Genomic DNA, 17,959 nt, shown 5'->3' with positions numbered 1-17,959 from the left:
CGTGTGTGTGTAAATTGAATAATTAATGAGCTGTCATTGTAGGTGTTGGCCAGCTGCTTGAATGCATCATGCTGGTGCTGGCTGCCTGTGTGTTTCATTTGTTTTCATTATAGGCTTACACAGACAGAGGCAGGTGGGGTTCACATGGAATCACTGTGTTTATTCAAATTGCCTCTGAGCCAAAAGGAAGGAAGATACACTGTATAATAGATTTTCAATCTGCAAAATGGTGCATGCATGAAGTGAGCAGTTTGAAAACTCAGAAACAAGAGTTTTTAAAAGGTCCCAAAATAAATTGGAGGGAACTTTGAATTTTCAGTCACTTACCTGCATCTTTGAATTGTACTTCTGTTTTTTTGGAGGGGGGACAATCCTGAAATGATCCTTGTCTTCATCCCTTAAAATAATCACTGGACTGTTTTTCATATAATTGCCCAGAACATACTGTATGTGCATAGCAGGTGATTATTAGCAAGGATTATTTCTGCATATTCAGTAGTTTTAGGACCCCACATGCCAAAAGAGCTGGGTCATACTGCGCCACAAGGTGCAGCGCTCAGCTGACGCTACAACATTTTGTCAGCCTCTTTCTGTTTCTGTCAGCGGGTGCAGGTGTAATTGCAAATACTAACCTTTATTTCCTTCATCATCTGGTGTATCCTCTATCAGACTCTTATTAGTCAAACCATTTCCTGATTTCTTTCTGTTGTTTTTCATGTTTCTGCCTTAAGCACACTAGTTTCACCAAAGGATTGAAGCTTTTTATTGTGTAACTTTTGAGCTATTGGCCCATTTTTGTTTAAATTTGGAGTTTCAGGTTTCACAGTTTCTATTTTCATATGCATAGTAAAGGCCAGGCACAGTTAACAGCACACTATGATGGGACCGACTGTTTCTTCTTCACTGAACTCGTCACTCTGTGTATTTGTATTTAATCATTACATCTAACGGGGGTCATTTGGTAGTTGAGGTTTTCTCTCATATTATTGTAAGGTCTTTATCTTACACAATAAAGCACCTTGAGGTGACTGTTGTTGCGATTTGCTGCTATATAAATTAAATTGAATTTATGTTCTTATAACTTTTTGGAGATTTAATCAAATATGTACCAAAAGTAGCACAGGCCATGCTTAGACTCAGCTTGGCAAACTGCATCACATGGATTTTGAGGTCATATCTTATCAACAGCTTAATGTCACAAAAGTGGTGGCACCATTATTAGGAAAACGCTTTTTCCTTCGGTCACTAGAGGGCGCTACAGCAACAAAAACAAAAGCACCTTGCCCTAAACAGCTCTGCTTCACAGCTGCTTGTCTGATCAATTTCTTAGATTATTTGTTTTGTTTTTACTTTTTCATTAAAAAAAATGGATAAATATTCATCTAAACTCGTGTAATATTCATTTTTATTGAATTAGAAAAAGCTAAATGTTGTGGTAAAGATTCTCACTGATTGGGATAGTGTGCATTCAGTGATGCAATATTGTGCAACTGGGACATATTGAAAACAGTTGTGAATCACTGTACGTGTCCAGAGCGAGGGAGACAGCTGCTGCTGCTGCTCTGGGGTGCACAAAATGTTCAGAGACACAGCTCTGAACGTGATGTAATGATTGTGCCACAGGACAACAGCTGTTTGTAGAACAATACCAGGTTTATGCTGTATATAAAAATATAGATGTAGCTGCTCAGTGTAAGGTAACACTGATCCGATCGTCTTGGTTACTTTTTATAGTCGCTTTGTCTTATCCAGGAGTTGGGAATCAGTCATACAGCTCATCTAACATCTACTTATATCTGACTTCAGCTGGCTAAATCCGCAAAGAGCATTAAATGTCAGCGCAGCAGCAGCAGGTCAGCTGATCACAGCCCGTACACAAAGAAAAGAAATCGACTGAAGCGCCCAATGCAACATTTTTTACTTGTTTTTTCTTTATTCTCACCCCCCTGCCAAATCTCACATTAATACAAATACATACTAAATACATACAAACCGATCTTACAAGGTTCAGCTCACAACTGTGAAGCATTACTGCCCCCTGCTGGTGGAAGGCATAACTCACCTTCCAATGACTGCACGTTGAGAGATCAGTTCTGCGAAAACTCCACAAATAACAGAAAACTGTTACATGCATGGTTGTTGGCTGATAAAGAGGAACACATACGAATATGAATTCATGCGCTGTTAAACAGGTTGTAAGTTTAATCTTATCTTGCAATATTTTAAAATGAAACAAACAGCCACTTGTCAGCTTTCCTGCAGAAAGCCAAACTGAACATGTAACTAAACTTCACACTTGTTTTTTGCTGTAACGATGTTTCTTGGCAGTAAATCTTATATTGTTGGAAAGCCAGTTTATTTCCCCTTAAATGATGCCACATTTGTAAGACAAATGCATTTGTGAGTTGAGCAGCAGAGTTGAGTGTGTGGGCTGTGTCCATGAAAAACTTGCCAAATCTTCTCTGCCAATGCCAAACAGCTTATTCTGCTACTGACTCTTTTTTGGTGTCGTTTATTGGATTGGATGATTGAAGTCTGAAGAAACAAGACACATACTGGCAATTTTAAAAGTTGATTCCTTTAGCAAAAAGGGGCCTGAGTAGCATATGGACAAACCATACACCACCACAGCAGCCTGCCACAGTCTATTCATGCTGGTGACCAACTTGGTCACACACTGCTGTGGGATGACATCCCATTCTTCAAGAGTTTGCCACAAACAGCACGGCCAGACTGATCACACAAGTTTTCGACAGGGTTGAGGTCAGGACTGCAGGCAGTCAAATTCTGGAGGTAGTCTGTGATAAACATGGAGGTCAAAGTTTGGTTGTCCATGGCGACGAGATATGGGATTGCCTCTGGTTGCAGATATCTCTCTGCATTGAGATTACCTCCCATGATCAAAAGCCTTTTTTTTCCAGCGAGGGAGATGCTGCCCCACACCGTCACACTTCCTCCACCTAAGGTGTTAACCTATTAGTGCATAATCAGGATAGCTTTCTCTGCGTCTTCTCCACCTTTTAACCTTATCATCCAACTATTGTAGGCAGAATCTGGACTCCTTACTGAATATAACATTGGCTGTGTGAAGTTTGTTCCAGAGCTTCTTTGTAGAGAGCCGTCGGTCATATTGTCCCACAAACCTTGACTGCAAATCAGTGGCAGACTGCCCATTGTTCCTAAGTGCCGACAGGGTCAGGAAACGGTCTTCTTAGGACGCCCACTCTGCAGCCCGTCTCTGACATCGCCCATTATATGGAACTCATTCTTCAATCTGGAGATGGTACTTGGGCTCACTTCAAATAACACTGCTCGAAGCTGGCCTATTTTGCAGGCTCTATCCAGATCAGTCAAACGTGGCATGGTTAGAGGAGACAACAACTGACTGCTGTAGCAGGGTCCATGCTCACAGATGCTGACTAAAAGGTGCTAATCAGACGCCTGATAGTCAGCGCCGGGCGGGTACCAGGTTCAGCAGCAGAATAGGCTGTTTGGCAAAGAAGATTTGGCAAGTTTTTCATGGGTGCAACCTGCATACTCAACTCTGCTGCTCAATAAATGTGGGACCATTTAAGTGAAAATAAACAGGCTTTGGAACGGAATATGATTTATTGCAAAGAAGCATTGCTACAACAAAGAAATAATTGCCCAAACACAAATTTCCTTGCTTTTTTTGTTAGGCTCACACATGCCAACACACGTGTTGGCATGTGTGAGCCTAAACTAAACCATATTTAACTTTCGTCATTGGCGCTTTGATGTCTCATAAGCATCCTAAAATGACTCTTAATTTGAAGTCTACAAGAAGTGTTCAGAAGCCTCAGCGTGTGGTCAGTCAGTGGTGATCCCACAGAGCTTTTCATTGACCGGCACTCATTAAAGTGGATCTATTAAACGCTAAGATCTTGTGCATATAAAGAGTTGCAGCTTTGTTCTGGCTTAGTGTTCACAGTATTGCTGACTGTTCACTTCTGTACACGCTGGATCCCTGAGGATGAAGAAATGCAATTGACTAATTAGTAGCTTAATGTGCCTTCTTAACTGAAGAGCACCGCATGTTCAATAACACTGTAATGGACCTCAGAGGGGCCAGAATGCAATTAATAGCTATTGACTTTGTTCAGCTCTTTTACTGCAAATATGCAGGGTTTTTTTCATAGTCTGTAGATCTCTTGATTGGATTTTTCACTGTAAATTAATTTAATTTTGTTGTTCCCCGACAAGCTGGCCAGAGTGGAATTGAATAAGCGATGGATGGATGGATGGATGGATGGATTTTCCCCATATTTATCCAAAGACAACACCATGTTTAGCTTCCTTGGGATATGCTAACACCCATGATCAAGATATACAACTTTAACAACTGAGGGATGAAACCAAGTGGACAAAAACTGTCATGCTCTGACACATAAATCAAACACACCCTCTGGAATGGGTTAGGATATTTAAACACAGGATTAACACAGTTTCATCCTGTTGGACTGTTCCAGCGTTGGCTGGAAAAACTGAGGACATATAGTATGTGTGTGTTTCTGTGCTTTGCCTACTAATTTTCCGATGACTTTTTTTTTCTTGCACAGTACAACGCACTTACAGACTTGCAAGCACATGCACACAGTCCCTCGTATGTGTGTCACACACCATAGCAACACCATCAACCCTGTTATCAGGCAAAGGGTCCTGTTTCTCATCCCTGTTCTTTTCCTTCGCGTTTCAACCTGTCCCCTTGTTTTGTTTTTTACTTCACTAATGGACCGCTGCGTGTGTGCTGATCTGCTGGGGTAGATGAGAGGCTGCAGTGCGAATGCACGTAATTATTATTCTTCTAGCAACTAAGTGACATTCTCCTTGCTTTAAGGCAAAGTGGGAGTTTCCTCTTCTCTTTGTCTCTCTGTGTTGAATTTTTTCAGGGCTGGTATGAGCACACTGAAAAACACTGTAGCGCCACAGCCAAAACAGCCCATGCAGCCCCAGATGGTCATAGTCATAACAGTTTTATGTGATGAGTGCTCTGGCTCGCTCAGCTACATTGGCAACACATAATGTTTGTTTCCCTCAGCACATTTGTTCAGCGAGTCCCTTTTTTATCTAAAAACTAATGACAGGAAAGCAAAATATTGAAGGATGTCGCTGCTGTTTATTCAGATAGCTCTCCACTTTAAACATTTTCTCTCCACCCTCTGGTCTTTATAGCCACTCCGAGGCCAAACTATCTAACTCAGGGAGGAAAAAAGGAAAGGCGTGTTGTGTCGCGGACCCTTTTCACACCTCTACTTCCTGCCCAAGTCCCAGAATAGAAAATAACAGCAGCTTTGTTGCCAATTCTCTGCTTTAGTGAGGGTCAAATGTTTTGAACAGACTGGATACAGCAGGCACTATATTCCTCTAAGGTCAGATATTTTATTTTAGTATAAGCTAAAAGGATTTTACTACTGAAGACATGATACTTATGCCTGCCTCTGCTGTGCTCTCCAGATTTTTGTCACACCATACATTTCACTAAGCTGCTTTACTTTTGCTCGGACACTTGGCGAGAGCAGAGACGTGGAACTGGAGATGTTTATATGAGGTCATTTTCCAAGCTACACAAGTTTGAAATTGTTGTGTGAATTGATCTCGAATGGCTTTTGTGTTATTTGAGAGATGTAAGATATTCTTTGGGGGGCAGATTGAAGTGAAATATCTAAAAGTAGAAGGAAGGCTTGTTGTCTATAATCCATCATGGAGAAGTGCCTTTTGTTGTAATAACATTTCACATTTTTTCTACTTCCATGAAGGAGATGAGTCTCTCCAGGCCAGTCTAAGTGAGGTTGTGGGATTTACTTTAGTTATTGGAATTATTGATAACTGCAAGGATGCAGTGAATAACAATGTTAACCAACCAAACAATTTTAATGTGTGTATTGTTAAATTAAAGCATTGTTGTCTCTGAATGTAAGATACACACAAGGATGTCTATTTGAATTTACTGTCTCATATTTAAAAAAAAGTTTATCAGAGCTTGAGCAAGATTTATGTTCATGTGTGACTGATTAGGCAGATAAAACTGGTGATTCGTCAGCCTGCTGTTAGACATAAAGAGTCTGTGAGTGTGTGTTTAAGGATACACAATGTGCTGTTAAGCTAAGTGTTGGATCCATCTATGGCAGGATGATGACGCAGGAGCATCATTACATGGTCTGTCTGCTATTGATCTCCAAAACAGTCCCCTGTGTGCTGAGATATGGTGAGCCTGGACCTAATGATGTTTCAGTGGGAGTCTGATTTCAGATTGTGCAGCGGAAATATGACGCCTAAAACCACAGTGAGCCTCGGTAATGTTTGTGTTTGCGCTCCGGACGTTTTAGGGCATCGGTATCTCTCTCCGGCTGAGCGTGAGCTGAATTTACAGCTGCAGGAGCTGATGAGTACAGCATTAGCCGTTTACGTCCTCAAGTGGAAACTGCACACTTGACAAGAACTTACAGCTAAATACTTAACAGCCCAATTTTCCCTACCAAAGCCTTGCTTGGGAGATAAAATGCTCCCGGAGATGCAATTAAAGATGCTGAAACTGTCGACCCAACGGACTCGCACCTTATTTATTCACCTTTTTTCTTGTAAGATGTGTTTAGCCTGACTTTAACACTGTAAACGCTCCTGCAGTCTGCTGTTTTCGGGCCTAGTTTACGAGATGAAGAAGGAAAGAAGAGAAACACAGAGATTTATTTTGAAATTCACTTGGCTTTTATTCACATTTCATGTCTGTTGACATCTCAACTGCACCGTCTGTCCATACATTCGACTACGTACGTGAACAGGTCCTTTCTTCCCCCATCCTAACCTACAGAAACAGGAGGTAAGACCACCGCCATCACAAATAATAATAATATTAATAATAATAAAATAATATTAATAATAATAAAAGCAGCATCGAACAAAAAATTTTAATTTCTATCTCCCTTCATCGTCAGCATCTTTGCATTTAATTTACCTGAATGTAACCATCAATGATCAGTTTAATGAAATAAACAGAACTAGCCTGTCATAAATAAACATCGTCTTCCTACCGTCATCAGTCAGACCCCCACACTCACAATAACAATAATAATATTAATAATAATATTAATGAAGGATATAAACCCAAGAGTAAAAAAAAAATCAAACCAAAAAAAGTGACTTCAGTCTTTTTATTGGAAAGAAAACGTGATTGGTCTTCAGTGAGCACGTGTGTGGTTGTGCATTGGTCATCTGCATCCTATTATGAGCCAGCAGCACATCGCCTGCGCTACTACAGCCTCGAGTCGCGGATCGAGTCGGCTTAGATCCGCCCCTGTCAGTTTGTCGTTCGTGGTCATTAAGACAGTTGTGCGGCGAGCGCGACGGATACCGTCCGCCCGCCGTGAGCTACAGCAGGGTGCTACAAACAGCAGCAGGTGGCGTCTTCGTGCCAACAGCGTGTCCGGCCCGCGACCTGCAGCTCGCAGATACATTCGTGCACTCTGCAGCTTCCTGTGATATACTTTGGTTGTGAGATGACATCGTAATACATGATCTAGTGTCTGGTGAGGAATGGTTCGCAGTGCCGTAAAAAACAAAAACAAACAATCAAAAAGAAAAAAAAAAAAATTCCAATACTTTACACAACAAGCATGATTAGCCCCTTTCAGACACGCAGAGCAGTTCCACTTTCTAACCAAAAATCTGATGACAGGCTGTTGTTTATTGTTGGTGATCGTCAGCTACATCTGCTACAACTGAAAGCCTCTCTGCTCCAGAAGTTTTGGGAGCTTTATAGTCAAACAATCTGTAGTTTGTAGGGCAGGGAAGTAGAGTTAATGAGCTAAATCTAACTTATTAAAGTTGTTTATACATTAAATAATAATCGTCCTTAATTTCTCAGCTTTCGTTCAGGGTGATCACTATGATACTACCAGATTCTGTATGTGAAATATGCAAAATCAAGATTTTGATTAGTGGGAGCACTCTGGTTTCAGTTAGTAGTCCACTTGTTGTTGATCAATCACATTAGAGCAAGCTTTGGTTGCAGAGACTTTGCAGACAGCAAAGGATGAATCACTTTACAATGTTCTCTCTTTTTTTAAATAGCTTTTTGAAAATTCTGCACCATAAACAAAAATCAGCAGAAATCTCAGCCTGAATATCCGTTTGGTTAAATCAGTCGACTAATTCATTGATTTCCACACATACAGGATCATACACATCCTGTATGTAAAATGGTTTCCATATATCTCTACTGGAATCTCATAAAACAAACAGTAGATTAAAATCTGTCATATGTTAAAACATCTTAAAACTGAGTGAGAACTGGTGACTCCCCCCGCCTTCAACATTAATTTTTACTATCGGTGCAAGAGAGCACTTTTGCTTCATACCGTGACGAACATTATGCGCGTGTATAGTTGTTACGAATATCTTAATAAGTCTCCATTTAAAAGGGCCAGAAATGCTACATGTCTGAAAAGGGCTTATCTTTTAACTAATGTCTCCCTGAAGCCAGGGCATATCTTTTGGCATACTGACTTTCAAACTGTGCATAGAGCCCATTAGCCACACTTTGATGTGCTCTGTATGCAGTGTGAGCTTTTGGTCGTGGCCCGATGTCAATCTGATAAAAACATTAGTGCTAAAATCCTTTTGGACATCTGGACTCTGCAGCCTGTGCCAGTGGAGATCATGAACACTCTCTATGGGATTCAACAGCAATGATAATGGTTGCTGACTGCACGTCAGAAAGGCCTCCGTGGATGGGTTTAGTGTGCTTTCTCTGTGCTGTTTTTATTCCCGTCACTAGGTGGCGGTGGTTGTCTTACCACCGTCTTTTCGACTGCTTAACCACGCTGTGCCATCTGAGGATGGGCTTTTATTCTGGATGAGTGAGACACTGATGGGACGCCATCATTAAGAATTTATTTCAAGTTCTGAGCGAATGAAAAAAAGCAGCTCGAAATCCAAAAGAAGCTGGTGCTGTCCTATTCTTTGTTTGACCCCCGTCAGTTCAGACACCATCTTTAGAAATCTGCAAGAGCTGTGGCGCTCCCACTGTGGACATGCTTGCATCAATCATCCATCTTCGGACTTCCTTGTATGTTCCTTGTATTCCCAGCTGGCTCTACCGATGTCAGTCACTGGTACTGGAGGTAATTTTTTAAGGACTGGGGCAGAGGAAGGCGCTCGATCTCTTGAAGCCGCTCCCGACCTAACGCCACTCTGGCCGCACGCCGACACAGGTCCATCAGAGGAAGAGGCTCAGCTGAGGAGAGGGGAAAACAGAGAGGTTTTACTTAAAGTTAGAGGAAAGTCAACATATTTGACACAAATAATTGAAAACACGACCTGCACTTAAAAAAAGGCCCTTATGACCATCTGCTTGATGTCAACGTTAATATACCTCAGCCATTTTTCCAGGCATAACACCTCGTTATGTTTGTTAAACACGAATAGATTAGAAAAAGGAGAAATGGGTCATAGAGGGTGACGATGCACACCTTTAAATATTTACACTTTCCACACGCAGGCGCCATCAATGACACGGCTTCCTAACAGCTTAAACACGCCCACTACTTTAAATCCACTGAAACAGAGACACATGCTTCTCGACTTGCTCTCCCGCTGATTAAGACCACATTTGAAGCAGGCTGCTGGTTTATAAATACACTCATATCTTGCACAAAGTTCAAACTAGTCCACATCGGTGTGACACTGTTACATCCCCTCTACAGTCAAGGTTCCTGGTCAACCTTTTCTCTGACCTTCAGCTTTAGTTAAGGAGGTAACGGATACTGGAGGCGGCGGTCTGAGCAGTTCGACACAAACACAGCAGAGGACGAGAGGAGACTGTCTGAACTGCGCTGCTTTTGTCTGTTGTCTAAGACATATGAATTATATTTTATATGTGTAATGAACTTGATCACTTTTCGACCTAAAAATATTGGAACTACATAATGATGAGAAATTTCTTTAAAATGAAAAAAACAAAAATTCTCTGGTTTTATGTTCTCTAAATTCTGTTTTTACTTTATTTTATTACTTTTTGTAAGCATAGAGTAAACACAATATCTCTAGGTTCTGTGATTTCATCTGATTTAAAGAAATCTACAGTACTGTGCAAGTCTTTAGCCACCTCATAATTCTTTATATGTTGCAGGGAAAAACAGGAAACAAGTGCAGTGACTTATTGAAGCACGTGCAAACAATACAGTACATGAGACAAGCTGTATAATTTGAATGAGTTTGAAAGTCAATATTTAGTATGGCCACCTTTATTCAGTAAGTAGTCCTCAGGAATATTTTTCCAGGCTTCTTGAAGGACATTCAAAGCTTCTCTTTGGATGTTGGCTGCCTTTTATTCTGTTTTCTCTCAAGATGATTAGACTCTGATTCAGTCTGGGCTCTAGAGGGAGGCCAATCCATTCCATCAATTTTGGGAAAATCCCAACACCACTGGCTGAAATGCAACCATAAACCATGATAGAGCCTCCACCGTGTTTTACAGATGGCTGCGGACCCTTACTGCTGCACCTCTCTTCTGACCTCCTCCATGCAAACTGATGACGATTTGATAACCAGATATTTCAAATTTGGGTTCGGCCTTTTCTCCCCGTTTCCCTTCCTTAAGAATGGCTTCTTAACAGCCACCTATTATTTCATGTGTTATACATTTCTGGAGACAGGGTCTAGTCTTTTGCACAGTACTGTAGTTTCATGAACTCAGCCTATCAACAGATTTTTAAAAGCTTCTTTTCAATTACAGACGAAAATATTAACCAGGTAACTGATAAAATAACTCATGTGTGGATGTCAATAATGGCTAGTTATATCTAATGTAGTGGTTCATTACTGTTATAAAATAAGTCAAGAATTAAAAAAAGAAATATGATATATTAAATGTATTTGCCCCTAGAGATTAACACACAGTGTTGTGAGCTTTTAGCAGCTTCCAGAATATTAACCAATGACCTCGTGTAGAATAAATTGTAAGTTGTGTGAGGTGCAGGTAGGATGCAGTTGTTATTTCAGTGTGTCATATCATCTCATTTTCAGGTGAGATACGCTGTAATTAGACTGTCAAGTTGTGGGTTCTGCCTTGCAGACAAACAATAATTACAGGCTGGTAACTTCTAAATGTTGATACTTAAGCCATTAACAATTGGTAAAAGATTCAAAAGGATTCAAATATACCACAGTCATACCCAGGTTAGCTGGCAGTCAGGTAACAACAAAATATTAGTCAGAAATGTCACAACTAAAATTAGAAACTGGGTCACCGTCACCAGTTTACTGAAATGTCCCCATCAGTGAATATCTCCTCTTATTTAAAAGGATCGATATATCATGAGCTGGAACAGGAAATGAACCAACAGCTTTTATGGGAATTATTAGAGACAAATGTGACTTCACTCAACGAAGTCTGACACCTCGACATCACGAAAGCTCTGCAGTGCAAGCAGCATCTCAGAAGCAGGACATGACGAAAATTAAATTAAAAAAAATCTAATGCAACTTGGAGGAAAGTTTGACACTCGTGGTTTATGCAATCAAATATAAAATAAGCAATTAAAAAAAAACCCACACTGCTGGTTAGCTAAGTGCTAAATATGAACTGTTAGACTGAATGTGAACAACTTAACCTCACACCCTCCTCCACATGGAGTTAACAGTATCATCAGTGTCAGTTAATGCTGATGACCATGTCTGATTGGCCTAATCATACAGTAGAGCAGAGTGGGGCATGAGTGGGAGGGGGAATTAACTTTGCAGTCAGACAGACATCCTAAAACTCCTCCACCTGAAGAAACATTAGTCACATAAAACACGGCTTACTGCATTGTGCTGTTAAGGCATCCACCTTCCAAAGTAGTAATGCACCCCCACACAGTGACAGCTAATCATCAGTGCACCAACTAGAAGGAAAGGCAGGACCATGAGTCAGAGGAATGGAAATGGAAAAATTAGAAGGTCACTTTAAGACTTGCACCAAATGCCTTAATTCGCACTTTTAAAGTGATCAGGATCCAACATTTATCGGGTTCGTACTTCGCCCCATGCTTCACCTCACCACACGGCTTCGTTTAACTTGGCCTTACATTTTTTTTTGTTATAATCCACAAAACTGGAAACATCTCCTCCACCAAAGAGAAAAAGGCTTAATTAATACCCACAATAATTTCAAGGTGTAGAGTGCAATGCAAAAAAATTCTGGAGAGACATTAAAGCACTGCTACCCTGTGAGTCTGCCTCTCCCCCTGCTGTTCTTGCTGAAGACAAAAAACACACACACTGACCTCACTTGTAAACTCTGGATGCCCTCTACCATCACGTCCTCTGTAGCTGTGTGTGCGTGAATGAATATGTTCAAGGTTAAGCCAACAGGACAGCAGACAGGCCGTCTTCCACACCTTGCTGTGTAACTGTCACATTAATGCCCGTCCACACTCACTCTCAGAAACAGCGTGTTACTTATGCGCAGTCACAATGACGACGGCGGCGGCGCTGATTTCTACTTTCACCTCTGTTTGACTCTCGACCACTCTGTTATTATGAGAGCTGCTCGCCTTACAGTAACAGAAGACAACGTAGATGAGCGCTGTTCTGCGGCGGCATCAGCATCTGATACGATGAGCTACACACAACTGTTTTGAGTGACATGTACGATTTACATGTACATATGTTTAATGATTATTTTCCCTTTTTCTTAATTCATCATTTCAATGTTTTGTTTGTTTTTAACTACAGCTTGTAGTGGCTCAGATTACTGTTTGGGATTTTAATGTATTCACAGTTTGAAAGCTCACAAACAAACACAGAAGGTTCTCAGTAAGCTACCTAAATATAGAGCTATCAGGGATGCTAAGCTGGCTTTACTACCTCACTGGCTGATGACCAGAGAGACAGAAAGAGTTTACTGTGACTTGCTTTTTAATTAGTTATTCCCCCAGTCTCTGATGCAGGAATAGAATAATGAGACAAATCTTCTCAAAGTATTTACTCACTGGGATTCTTTACTGTATTTGGAATGAGCACTTAAGTAAAGGAAATGTCAACAAAACAGTGTTTTAAAGACAAAAAAACTAACAAAGAGTGAAGCTGCTGGGGAAAAAAGAATGAAAAAGTTTCGAAAACCTTGTGAGACTTTATATAAATATGGCTTAAAATATTATCCAATGAAACTAATGAAATCTAATCTGATCAGGTATGTTTGAGGTTTTTTGCACTGAGTTAAACATTGGTGTGGGCTTTAAAATCCTTGCGATGCTCACACTGTCTAATGAGTTCAGAAGTGTGTATCTGACAAATCCTCTGTGACATGTGCTGTTTTGTTGCTAAGAAAACAGGCGGCTAGTGTATTTATGTGTTACAGCGAATTAGTGGATGGATACAGATAAAGCATCTTGGATATGTGAGCGTTATGTAACGCAGTCACGTATATATGCAACCTCCTGTCTTGTCATCGTTACTGTCGTTATCTTTATGGAGACTCCACTTTGTCCCGGATAAGATTAATCCCATAAACGTACGTGATATGAACGCCTTATATTCTTCTGTGTTCCTTCAACTGAAATCGAAGCTGGCTCAATCTGCATCCCAGCATTTGTTCTGCCAGCAAAAACCTATTTGGGTATTCGAGTCATCTTAAGGCGCGAAAGACTGGATCTGAAAATGTCAAAGAGACAGTTACTGTGGCTACAACATGTTTTGAATGCCAGTCAGTTAACTGTGTGTGTGTGTGTGTGTGTGTGTGTGTGTGTGTGTGTGTGTGTGTGTGTGTGTATTAGACGTGTGTGGGATCTGCGCCTTCGCTTATCAAAGGCAGCAATTTTACACCACATCCAATTAATTTGTACATGCTTGTAGGCTTGTTTATTGCAGTTTCAGTTACGACGCCAACCAACAGCACTGTTGCTTGCTCACGGAGGGAGCCCCTGTCAGCTGTACCTTTCCTCTTTCCTGAAGACTTAAAATAATCAGACAAAGAAGTAAATATTCACTGGTTGTGCCATTAAATTTTTTCTGCTACAACAGAGACTTAATTAGCTGCTGTTAGTTAAATAACAAGCGGAAATCAAAGCACCTCGAGGAGGAGTCATTTTTACTTCAATAAACTGAAGGATCCAACACTGCACTGCTTAGGCCTTATATATTCCCGTTACGCATGATGGATTATTAATTCCTTTGCAATGAAGCCTAAAGATTGGCAGTGAATCAGGTGAATGATAACCATGGTGCATTAAAATGTCTTACAGCTACAGAACATGCTAGAAAGTCTTTTTATTTTATTATTTTTCTATGTTTGGTCTTTATTAATGACAGGACAGTTTCAGAGTAGGTAGGAAAGGTAAGAGAGCAAACAAATGGCCCAGGGTCCAATTGGGATTTTCCAACAGCCTTGCAGCACACAGGTGAATCAGGTGAGCTACACTGGTGCCTGAGGAGGCTTTTAGACAGAAACAATACTTGAAAGCAGTAACAATTTATTTATTTTTTAAGCACTCCGGTAGGTAAATGTACATGTATCATTAGCATTCATATCACACTGACATTTGACACTCTTATATAATCTTTTACAGTGTATGAGGTATTTATAGTCCAATAAATCAAAGGTGTGGGCTCAATAGGAGATATAACACAGGTGCCTGCTCATATTATTATTATGCTTGCTCTAGGTGGTTGTGCGGCTGCTATTTACTATAAGCTGAAAAAAAGCCACATAAATCATTAGACGCCCTCCAGATGTGTATAATAGCCTTGTATTGCATTACAGAAGTAATTAGTTTGGGTTAATAACTTCAGTGGGAAAGCTTAGTGTAGTAATGACAAGATTTTATTCTTAATGACACATTTTCCATCATGTTTTATCCTATAAGCTTCTCCTCGAGTGTTTCGAGAAGCTCATAAGGAGATTCAGCGCGGACAGTGAGTAGTAGGTAATTTCCCTCTGTGTCATTACACAAGAAGAATCACACTTTGAAACGCTGCAGGAGTGAATATCATCGCTAAATATTGCCAATATATCACCTGAAGTCCAATTACATTGGAAAAGTGATTTCCTTCAGCGATCTGCTTTCTAAATTGAGTCTATAACACAGACTGTGTGAGCTGGGAATCAAACCCGCAACCTTTCAGCTGCTTTTACTTTCTCCACAATCTCGTCTATTTTCTACAAAGATGTCAAACCTCATTGAACATTCAGCGAGATGGTTTACTGATGAAAGTAACTAGACGATATCAGATTGATGTGACATGTGATGCGACCCCAGCCAGTCTGGAACTTGTTCCCTGATTAGACATTTTATATGGATATGAATGGAGACCCTGGGTCTGATGCGATGGGAACAAGCAGTAATAGGGGCACACAGTGGGACATGGCGCCTGTAATGAGATGCAGCGCACAGCGACGGAGAGCAGAATTTATTGTCTGTAGAAAATGATAATAGGAGAGAGGGTGAAAATGGCAACAGCAGCATTACTTTTATGATGGATGTAAAAACTGACCTGAGGGGACGAGCAGATGCTGAATAAATTCTGACAGACAGATGAATGCTGAAAAGCTAGGAAAAAAGGGTCTGAGACAAGAGGAAATACTTTTCAGTTTTGTGTTTCAGGAAACCTTGGTGAAACCTTTTGAATATATTTCTGGTAACAAAGCTTTAACACTCTATTTGGGCGTTTCTCACAGTTTTAGCTGTCTCACATTTGAGAGTCTGCTCTGAAGGAAATGGCATCATCGACTACCTACACAGCTTTGTAACGCCTACAAGTGCTGACAGAAAATGAAAAAACTTCCAACATTACATTTAACATCTGGGTGGAAAAGTTTGCTTATATTTCCCTCTGACTGGAATCCAGCAAGCAAGTTTAGCTAGTTAATACTGATTAATGGATATGTTTTAAATGTTATTGTGCATGTAAAACCAACAAATATCTGGTTGGATGATATGGCAGATATGTCTGTATCATGCTTGTTTGTCTTAAAGCTTTTGTTAGCCTAACACTGCAATAACAAGATGCTGTCATCACACAGACCCACATAAACCACTATGCTTTTCAGTAAGGAAACCAACAGGATGCAACTTTTGTGTTACATTACTTCACCACGTACTGAGTCATCTCAGTCCCCTTTCTGTCCTCATGGGTTGTGGTAAAGCAGCACACAAGGGTCACAAACGTCTTATCCATTTGAATTTGAGGCACTCATCTGAGAATCTTCATCAATTTCTCAAGACTAATGGGGAGTTCCAGCCGAGGTGCGACCACACTTTGGCTCCTCTGACCGTAAAGTCCTCGACTCGATTCACACCTCGGCTCATGCGACCCTTATCGAATCATGAGGGGAAATATGGTTCTGCAGAGTTGTAGCTTTTTTTTACTGTCACGGTGTTAAGTACGTCATGGTTTTCATCAACGACCTCTTTTTTTTTGCTGACAAAAACAACACGATAGCTGAATAAAAACTAATGCACAAGCACAAACTATGATAATATGTACAGATGCTTTTGTCGGGGGAATAAAAATTAGATGGAAGTGTTTTGGAGAGATAATGTCAAAGCTATGCCGAAAAGTGGGACAAGTCTTGAGTTTTAAAGTCATCCAATCAGAAGTGCTCTCCTTTTGCAGTAAGGTTGGATGTGCTTGATTTGATCTGCCACTGAGAAACGGGGTAGGAGGCTGGGCACAACTAGCTGCCTGCTTCTCATGAAAATGCGACGAAATGTCAACACTTGGGAGGAACAGAAGGGTCGACATGTGGACACAATTTGCATTTGATAAACAGGAAAATAAATGTGTGTGTACACTGCAAATCTCTACACTTTATATTTTAGTCCACTGAATCAACTTTAGATATGGTCTACTATAATCTTCTGATATTTAGTCGATTTAAAACTAAAAGAATTTAGCTCTCTAAATTATGACTAAAACTAAATGACATTTTAGTCAAAAGACTGACTCACACTAAATCAGTTTTCTGTCAAACAACACTGGTCTGTGGGCTTCCTGCTTGTGTTGTTGTTGGTCATTTTTCCAGATGCAGAGAAGAGTAAAGTGATAACATACAAAGAGCTGTGGTGGACCCAAGTGTTAAAAACAGTGAAAATGATCAAATGCAGTCACCATCTGTGCTTCTCATGATATATTTTTAAAAATGTTACTTCACACTTTTCCTGTTCATGGTGAACTCTGGGTGTTGTTCCCTTTCCGTCACTTTTCAACCAATCAGTGTTCAACCTGAACTGAACTGAACAAGACTCTTGGATGAGAGGTGAAACACCTTCATGAACTCAGACGTCCTTCAGTTTAAACACTTATTACTACCATGGCTCAAAGACAATACAGCCGCTCAGTTGAGTGCTGTTTCCAATAGTTTGGACGGCAGTGCAGTGACATCACTTCATGTGATTTGAATGTTGATAAAGAGTTATGTGAGGAATTAGAGAGTGCTGAAACAGCTTGGACTCAGAAGCAGCTACAGTAGTAGCTCTGGCTCCTCAGCAGGTTTAACACCAGTGCGTACGTTTAAACTGAAGTGATATAAGAAACCACCGAAGCTATGAGCGCTGGTTGCGTTTATACTTGTGTGATGCAGTAACTGCACTGCTCTGCTATCATGAGTGAAACTGAGAAGAAGCTTCTTTTACCGAAACGCAGGAAACACAGAAGACTTCTTGAGTTCATGCATGTACTGTCAGAGCTGTGAACACTGGCTATTGCATTAGCAAGATAAGCAAGCTTTACACTTTAAACCCTACTACTTTTTATTGCACAGAGGTTTAACTAGGATCTAATCAACACAATTGACACTATATATTATGATAAAACAAACTGATAACAGTTGAGGTAAGTGTTGCTGTCACATATACTTAGACTTCTGGGAGTTTGCATCTCAGGAGTGTTAAGGAGCACTAATGTAGGGTTGTGGTCACTGAAGAAACCAAATTTCCTCCTTTTGGTGACCACATTTATA

At 40.5% G+C, this 17,959-nt stretch overlaps 1 protein-coding gene across 7 annotated transcripts in view; it reads right to left on the bottom strand.

Annotated features, from left to right (window-relative positions):
* Window positions 1–6,722: 6,722 nt before the first annotated feature.
* LOC134617290 (SPRY domain-containing SOCS box protein 4-like) overlaps window positions 6,723–17,959 on the bottom strand; it is an 82,559-nt gene continuing 71,322 nt past the window's right edge. For all 7 annotated transcript variants that reach the window (XM_063462499.1, XM_063462502.1, XM_063462498.1 and 4 more), the window contains one exon: window positions 6,723–9,253. In XM_063462499.1, coding sequence (XP_063318569.1) covers window positions 9,126–9,253 — 128 coding nt within the window. In that variant the 3' untranslated portion in view covers window positions 6,723–9,125. The remainder of the gene's footprint in view (window positions 9,254–17,959) is intronic.

Source organism: Pelmatolapia mariae, linkage group LG18, assembly GCF_036321145.2.
Source record: "Pelmatolapia mariae isolate MD_Pm_ZW linkage group LG18, Pm_UMD_F_2, whole genome shotgun sequence".
In the NCBI taxonomy this organism is placed as follows: Eukaryota; Metazoa; Chordata; class Actinopteri; order Cichliformes; family Cichlidae; genus Pelmatolapia; species Pelmatolapia mariae.
This window is presented reverse-complemented; position numbering and strand designations above follow the sequence as displayed.